The sequence below is a fragment of the Bidens hawaiensis genome, unplaced genomic scaffold, assembly GCF_021521415.1.
Source record: "Bidens hawaiensis isolate Kalapana, Puna unplaced genomic scaffold, B.hawaiensis_p1.1 tig00014522_1, whole genome shotgun sequence".
NCBI lineage: Eukaryota > Viridiplantae > Streptophyta > Magnoliopsida > Asterales > Asteraceae > Bidens > Bidens hawaiensis.
Genome location: NW_027492264.1, coordinates 245,670 through 255,000, shown reverse-complemented (window position 1 = coordinate 255,000; position 9,331 = coordinate 245,670). Strand labels below are relative to the sequence as shown.

At 36.6% G+C, this 9,331-nt stretch overlaps 1 protein-coding gene across 1 annotated transcript; it reads right to left on the bottom strand.

The window, feature by feature from the left end:
* Positions 1-63: 63 nt before the first annotated feature.
* Positions 64-1,821, bottom strand: LOC143546931 (omega-hydroxypalmitate O-feruloyl transferase-like). The gene has a single exon (XM_077038476.1). It carries the CDS (start codon positions 1,521-1,523, stop codon positions 144-146), a length of 1,380 nt encoding a protein of 459 aa, XP_076894591.1. The 5' UTR covers positions 1,524-1,821; the 3' UTR covers positions 64-143.
* Between the last annotated feature and the right edge of the window lie 7,510 nt (positions 1,822-9,331).

The window sequence follows — 9,331 nt, the reverse complement described above, 5'->3', positions numbered from 1 at the left end:
TACGCTATGCAAAAGTTACTGAAAAATAAAATATGCAATAATATAACTTATAAAATACACAATGTTGTATAAATTAATAACCCAATAAAAACGATAATTATCACAATTTTTAGCTACTTTTCAAATTAAATGGTGTAAGTAGATTATGATGTATCCATCAAGCACAATAACTCTTTGAATCTATGGGCTGCAGCCTCAGGCAAACAAATGCACACCACCATGGCCCCATTAGAATTAGCCACCCCTTCTGGGAGGAGAACACAAACTTGAGGAGTTGGGGTCAGGTCGAGTGGGCCAACGTAAATGGCCCGACCCCACCCGAAATCCGATGTCTCATACATTGAAAACCGGGTCCATTGGGTGATCGTTAACTTTCCTCCAAATTCGAGCTTAGTTGGCCTATCCACCGCAACATGATCTATTGTTGATCTCAAATACTCTTCTGAAACCCCTAACCTGGCTTCACGGACCAAACGGGTCACATCTTGGAGCGACCCGTGTACAAGGTCGGACACGGTACTAGTGGCACATGCTACACACACCACGTTCCCGTAAAACCCGTCTTTGAGAGGCGGGTTTTGGAGCTTGGGCCGACCGTTGACCGGAAAAGTCAAACGTAGCCCGAAGTCGAGTGGTTTCACGTTTAGAGATTTGACCCATGATCTCCAAACGTGAGCGGCCATTGCGTCAAAAGTGGTGCACCCTAAGCTATCCATGGGTCGGGCCACGCTCTTCAAGTGAGCTTGGAATTCTCGGCTCAACCAATAACATTTTTGAAGTGGTTTCACTTCCCATAAACTATTTGTCAAGTTAGAAATGTCATCGATTTTCATAAACTCGACATGAGGGTACTTAACCATCGGAGGGTCACGAGGCGCAAAAATTTCCCGATCCCAACATGGTTTTGGATCCACAAACAACGAGCCTGTTCTTGCGGTAGAGGCCCAAGCTCCAAGAAATTGCATAGCCCCAAGCCCATCACATATACAATGACAAATCCTTAACCCAAGGCTAAAACCACCACAACTAAATCTAGTAACTTGGGCTATTAACAAAGGCATGTCAATAACCTTATAGTCGCCTTCGTCAGGGAACTTGAAAACCAAATCAGACCAAGCCGGATTGGGAACATTGAGATCGCCCAAATGGTTCAATGACAATTCGGTATGGGCTTGAACCATGAGTGCACCTTGGTTAGGCCCAAAAAATACTTCCAACTTTTTATTTTTGGTCTCCCTTAATCTACCCGAAAAAGGGTAGTAAGGGACCAAAACCTTGGCAAGTGCATCTCGTAAAGTACCCACAACATCATCGATTGAATTTCCACCAGCAATATAAAAGTAAATAGTGGGCGTGAAAACTCGAGCTCCGATGATGTCATCAAGGTTTGAGAGATACAAAGTATCCCCATCTCGAGCCTGAATCGGTCCATTAGGAACAACTGAGAACGATTTGTCTATGGTGATGGGTATATGGAGGTCGGGGAAATGACGCTCTTGGACCCACGACGAAAACGTAGCCATTGGAAGGTGAGGGGTAGGAGAAGTAGAAATTTATCATGAAGATGTCATTTTGTAAGCATATTTGTGCAAGATTATAGGGGCAAGTGGAAAGCCATGCCAAGATGTTGAACTACAAATAAATAGGGGTATAAAATGTTTTATATTGTGCATCCTTTTAAACAAACCTCGCTTAGAATGGTAGTTGAAAAATAATATTTGCATGATGATGAGAGGGTAAAAGAGAGTTTGTTGAAAGTTATTTTGTATCTATGTAACGTGTGGATTATGATGCTTAAAGTTCCATTTGGTTTATCTAACAGCAATATTTTGTTATTTTTTAAATATTTTAGGTTTTCAAAATAGCCTTTTGACATCAGTTATTGGTCAACTCTAAGGTCACATTGCATTATATGAACCTACGTTTAGACCATGTGTAGTCAAAACGCCTCACCCTTAGGCATTCTAAGTCATGTGACATTCCCGTCATCAATGGAGAGTTTTGCAAAAAAGTGACGTAGTGGGCATAATGCCACAATTCTCCTATAATAATTACATATATTCCCCTCTCTCTCCCCTCCCCACACACAAAGTTATTAAGATTCGAGCCATGGCAGCGTTTTATAGAAAACGCCTATTCAAAAACGCCAAGCCATACCGCCTGGGGGTGCCCTTGACGTTTCCACTCCAAAACGCCTAAAAGAGGCTGGACTACGCTTGGTTGAAGATCATATATTGTGATAATCAAATGAGTGGATACATAGTTGCATCTTATAAAGTTACCACTAAAGTTATTCAAGGATTTTTATTTTACAATTTACTGTTTTATATGTGGTTACAAACTAATATTACCTTGGCCGACAAGTGTCTAGGACCAAGTCAATCACCGAAGATGTGGTTAGCATATAGTCATTGTGGTTACAAGCGGGTTCTATTTATGATTGGCTACTTATAAGTCAAGCTTAAGCTCTTGTAAGTCAAACGAACTTGACTCATCTCGTGAGCACTGCTGATTGCAAGTTACACTTTCAACAAAGCACATAACAATCCAATTACAAACTCCCCAATTCACATAATTAAAGAAAGATAAAACAAACCACACCATAAACAAAAACTAGAATAATTTTAAAACAATAACATCCATAAAAGAGTCATTTCTACTTTCTACCAAAAACACAACTTGCCTACAACTCTGCAATGTATAAAGTAAAAACCCAAAATCGTTCTCAAAGTAAATTTCCAAACAAAAACTGTAAATGTAAACTTTCGCTATGTGAAAACTCTTAAAATATTACCAATTGGTTTAAAAACAAAATCTTACCAAACAGGCTGTTGGTTGTAGTGTTTCTTCTCCTTCTTAGCCGCCACTAGTCTTGCACTTCTTGCGATGCCTCACTTGTAGCCTGGGCGAAGCTATGTGGGGACCGGGGGTGGCCCCAGCCACTGCCGTTTTCTCCATTAGTAAAGTAAATTTCGCGATTTTTCTTGAAAATTTTTATAGGTATTAAGCGCGGTCACCCGAGATGTATATTTCCAAAATGCTACCGGTCACTAGGGCTGTAAACGAACCGATCAAACACGAACAAGGCCTTGTTCATGTTCGTTCGTTAAGAAAATATTGTGTTCACGAACGGTTCACGAACACTTACCGAACAAGATTTTATGTTCGTGTTCGTTTATTAAGAAAATTAATGTGTTCACGAACACAAACGAACAAATATAAAATCGGTAGAGGCTAGAGAATAAGACCGATGTATTCATCAATGTAAATATTGAAAGCCCGTAAAAGAATCGAATGAACACGAACAGTGGCATATTCGTGTTCGTTCATTTAACTTTATAATTAATCGATCAAATATTTATGTTCATGTGGGTTTATTTAAAATGGACATTTGTGTTCGTTTATGTTCGTTTGTTTAAAATCTAAACAAACATAACTAAGCAAAGATAAATGAACACAAATAAACATAAACGAACCAATGTGAATGAACACAAACAAACATAAACAAACTTAAATCTGAAAACACATAAATGAACACAAATTAACAAATAAAAAACATTTAAGCAGATGCATATCTAGATAATATTTAATTATTTTCTATCAATACGTAAACGAACGTTCATGAACATAAATGAACGAACGAAACATTTGTTCATGTTCGTTCATTTAGTTAAACGAACACAAATTTTGTGTTCATGTTCGTTCGTTTATTAAATAAAAGAACATAAATGAACTTCCCGCCGAACGGTTCACGAACAGTTCGCCGAACGTTCGGTTCGTTTACAGGCATACCGGTGACTACTAATTTTTTTTAAATATAATACCTCATCGTTTGTTTTTTTAAAAACTTTGCAATATTTATAAACAAAAGTTACAAAATAGTAGTCGAATAGCAAAAGATTTATTTTATAAATATTTTAGGTCTTTGCAATTCTTCTTCTAGGTATTCACCCTTAGGGATGAGATCAGTACCATACCGGTGCCGGTGCCGGTACCGATACCAAAATATTCGGTTCGATACCGGTATTGAATGTAAAATTTGAGATATACTGGTAACAAAATTCAAAATTTGGTATCTATTCGGTACCGACGGTACCAAATCTGTACCGATATTGGTACCGGTATCAATACCGAATTTACTTATCCCTACTCACCCTTCCTCTCGCATCATCATGAATATTTTAGTTCTTTGTTGGTTAACAAAATAATTTTGTTTTTTTAATTGTAAGAACAATTGTTTGAATAAATGAAGAAAAATTAGATATATGGATGTCAAATTGTTTGATACGACCCGACCCGAATCACCAACACGAACCGAATCGTCAGCCCGAAAATTTTTTAGTTTGTGACTTCGGTCACCCCGTGACTAAGCCCAAGCTTCCCCACTGCTTGTAGCGGCTCTGGCAGCGGCATCCAATACAGTTACAAATCCACATTTTGTCTGACAAAATGGATTTGCTTATTTTTTTATTCGTAGACGGATGGGCCAGAATTGCCACTCTAATCTATAGAGTTCTTTTGGGTAACTAAACATAGACACCGTCTACGTTCAGATAAGCTGAGTATTTCATGAGGAAAATAAATAGCTAGTTTGTAGTGAAGAATCAAAAAAAGACTTAAGTAAAATAGTTAATCACTGAAAAACAAGGGGTCAGCTTTCATATAATTTAGATGTTTGTAGGGATGATGTATGTGGAGACCACCCAAGTGCAACTTTCATTCAGAAAAGGCCAGTCAGAACTTATAATATATGTAATTGATTTAATTTTCATTATATGCGGAGTGAATTAGTTAGGGGTGAGCAAAAAACGGTTCGGAACTGTCAAAACAGAGGAACCGGAACCGAACCGGTGCCTCAGAACCGCTAATGTGTGTACCGGTTCGGTTCTCGGTTCTCAGAATTTGCATTAAACGGTTCCCGGTTCGGTTCCGGGTAAAACCGGCGGTTCTAGACTTGGAACCGAAGAACCGGAATATTCAAAACGTTTTAAATAAATTTACCAATCCTCATTTTTTATAGAGTAACTTATTAACCGGCATCTATTCAATCATTTTTTAATTCAAATCTTCTTTCTTTACGTTCAAGAACTAGCAACCATGATCAATTTTGATTTAAGCTATCAAGGTAATTTAACATAAAATGATATGATCTTCCATTAATCTATCGTTGCTAATGATTTATTTAACTTCAACACTTAGGTTTTAATAACGGATGTTCATGTTGTAATCTAAATTAGTTTTACCATGAAAGAAGACATACAATTGTATAAACTTTTTTTCAATTTGCAAATTTTGCATAACTCATTTGATAAATAAATGATCGAACCGGTTCTAGCCAGAACCGCTTAGCGAGAACCGGCTTTAGCGGTTCTAGAACCGAACCGGTTTACTATAATAGTTTCCGGTTCCGGTTCTATTTTTCACTCATTTTCGGTTCCGGTTCGGTTCTCGCGGTTCTGAACCGTTGCACAGCCCTAGAATTAGTTAACGTTAACTTAAACCTCTATAAATCCGATTGTGTTTTCTCTAACCCTTAACTCTTTACTTATTTGTGTTTATTATTATAAGTTGTTAAAGGAGTTTAACAAAGTCATTAGCTAGCTAAAATTGAATTAAAATATAAGAAACACTATCCCCACTCCTAGTTTTCTATAAGAGATTATAGAGCTCCCGTTCGTTTGATTAAAACACCCGACAAAAGTCGTTAACGGGAGAATCTTCCACAATTATCTTGAAAATGGGGTGGGGGTGGGGGTGGGGGTGAGGTTAGAAAATAAAGAACTTTTGGTATAAAATAATAGGATCAATAAAATCATTACTTCTTATTATAAGACAGCTTGATCCTCTCAATTATGGACCGTTGAAGCATTTTTTTTTTCAATTACTCTTCATTGTATTTCCTTGTTAAACATGTTAAACCACAAACGTATTTCCTATTTATTTTGTAATTCTCATCTTTGTAATACAAAAGCAATCATTATTGAATCCTAGATCATATAACTGGCTGTTAACTCTGTTTATTTTCTAATGACTTGGCTTGTTGTGTGACAATTACTTGGCATGACATGGATTTCTTCAATTTATTTAAATTTTAAATGTAATATTTAGATTAAAGTGTTGTGCATGCCGAATATACCCTTCTATATATTTGTCAATTATGTCGCAACCAATTAAAACTTAACCCACAACCACCATCACACATCATTCGGCCATCACTAGCATTTTTAGACATTGAACACTTGTCAATATCTTGTTGTGATGATGATTCTACTTCCTAGCTTAAACCAAGTAAGCTCACATGCTAACGCCTCAAACTAGTCTATATCATCCAGATCGTCTAGAACAACTAGAGCCTTTAGACCACACATAATCTTTTTTTTCTCTCCCATTTTTTCCCATTAGAAACCGCTTCTACAACTATGCTTTGATCATTTAACACAGTTGAAAGTACTTGTTTTTGCAATTCCTTCGAGCCAGAGCCTTTTGAAACTTATCTGACATTCTCAACAAAGCTATTACCTTCAAGCCAATTGGATATATGATCGAAAACAGATCTTGCCAACGTGGTCTTCCCACCACCTCCCATCCCCGTGGTCCCTACTATGCGAATTAATATCATCAGAATCAATTTCTATAGATGCAACTATATTCTTTACCCGGGTACCCATGCCTACAAACTTCCCATCAACGCTCGAATAGATGAAATGTGAATGTAGTAAACTATCTTTAACAATTTGTTGGATGAATTTTGCTTCATGCTTATTTGTTAAAGAAGATTCAATCAGATTACAAGAAATCCCACTTGAACATAAAATTTCAAATCTATAACATACAATCGTTAATAAAGTGCAAGAAAATAGCTAGGAAAATCTTGTTTAGCATGAATTTTGAGGATCGATATGACACTATTTTATTTTCCTTGAGATTTTTTAGGTAATGAAAATTTTAATATACATTAATCATCATAATAAAAGCATTTCTGAACAAGAAATCTTTTATGTAGTTTGTATAAAAACTTGAATTTTATTTTATCATCATTTGTTATTTTTTAATCAGCCTGATATTTAGCCCAACTCATTTTGTCAGGACACAAATATTGCCTCGAAAGTCAAATTCATGTCTGCGCCACTACATACAACTGTAAATGAAGTAATATCATGAGATATAGGAAATACCCGTCAATGGTGTTCTTCAACTCCCACCTAGCAAGGCCTACTTCATCTTTCAACATCATCTTCATTTTCCTGTTTGTTAAGGTTCAAAACTTTCTTAGTATTAACAAATCAGGAAAGTTATTCTACTCTAAAGCACATTTTATTCAAGTGAACATACAAAAATGTAGTCGTTACCCGATCTACATCTTCCAACGTCCTCTTTCTCTTCCCCTTTCCAACAGGTTTTGAAAAAGGCTTCTTCAACCACTCTGCTTTGGTGGCGCACTTCGATTGGCTCTACATCATAGAAGATGGGGGTAAGCCTCTGCTCCGTCGTCTCCTAGCACTCTATAATCTGCACAACCATGTCTAAGCACCGTGATGAAGATGCATAGCTCTTGGAGAAAACAATGATGTAAAATCTTGACTCTTGAATGGCTTTGATGAGCTACTCATTGATCCTTTGCCCTTTCTCGAGTTTTTCATCATCTTTGTAAGTTATAACGCCTTTCAGTTGAAGAGCATAATAGAGATGATCAACAAAGGTCTTGAGGAAAAGACATCATACATGAAGCTCTTTTGAATAGATGAAGCGGAAGCCGTTGAATGCAGTTTGAAGGATTGAATGAAATGAAATATTTATCTCAGGAAATTTGTATGACTGAAGTGAATAAGCTTTTAAGATTCAAGAAACAAAGATAGTACAATTAAGTGGAGAACTTGCGACCCAGTAGGATTCTCCATAATGCTTATGCGCCTGTAAGTTCACAATTACGTTCCGCACCATAATTGCTAGTTCACCTCACAGATCATTCTACTAATCTCCCATTGTAGTCATATTATGTGTGTTTCTTTCCATTTTTTTTTGTATTTCTAGTTTTCCTTTGAACTAGACTTGTCAAGTCATGGAACTATTTGCGTGTGCAACAAGTTATTGAAGCAATCATTGTAGGTATACACAAATTCTTATCAACTAACGTTTTACTTATTAGTAAATCCTAGAAATCAAGGTTTAGGAATCTTAGGTTTTCTTAAGGTACAAAAAGAAAGTCAAATCCTAAGCAATATGGGTATCTTAATAATTTGGGTCCTTTGTTGGTTAAAGCCTAGGAATTTCTAAGGAAGCCTAATTCGCTAAAACCACGTTCTCTATACCAACCTGTCACACCCCGACTAAGGGGTGGACATGACGATTGAAAACCAACCTAAACACAAAGGAAATAAGATAACAAGTTTATATTAAGACACTAGGTCGTGGTTACAATCAAATGTCAAATACAACTACAAAGCTAGAAATTCAACTACATCTAATTAGGGGATAGGCTCTACTATATCCATTATGGCTTCTTCATGTTAAGCTCTACAGCATGATGCAAGTACTCTAAAAAGGGTATCCTATCTCCAAACAATAATTCTCTATATTTCCACATCTTGAGAAGAGGTATCTGAACGCATGTTTAAAAATAATGGGTCAACTAAAAAATTAGTGATTTCATGAGTTAAGTTATAAAACATGCGTATAAAAATAAGTTAAAACGTAGGGTGTACATTAAGCATGTTCACAATCAAACCTGTGCCCACAACCCGTGAACATCAAAGTAATATATACCCCTTCCCCATACCCATATTTGTTATGGGTCAAATTTACTTATGTCTGCCAACATAAGATACAAAATGCACGGATATATGTCACAAGATAACCATTTATCATTCGGTGGGAGGTCGTCCGTGATATAGGCCCACTGGGGGGGGGGGATAGTACTACCCATACATCTCTTTGCTCCCAAGGGAGTTAATGATTGTGCTACAAAGCCGGGGATTGTTTATGGCAGCTAAAATGGTATTGATTAATAATACACCATTAATTTTAAAAACATATGGAAGCATGTATCCACCCGAATTTAATTTAAGAAAAAGGGTAGTGCATTAACTCACAATGGTCTATACATGAAGATAAAAATGCTAAAGAAATCTTGTATGCTATGTTGAAATAGCTCCAGATTAAAAGCATCCCTATATCCATATAACGAGTCACAAAAAGTAATATGTTCCATTTCATATGTGCTCGTGACCTAACTAGGTTACAATTATGCATATACTTATGTTATTTGAGGTCATGATTGCATATTGTGATATAGTTGAGTTTCTTGTACCTTATGTCTGTGAATATGTGGCCA

Coding starts and splice junctions, on each gene's coding strand:
- LOC143546931 (XM_077038476.1), bottom strand. CDS start 1,523: ATGGCTACGTTTTCGTCGTGGGTCCAAGAGCGTCATTTCCCCGACCTC.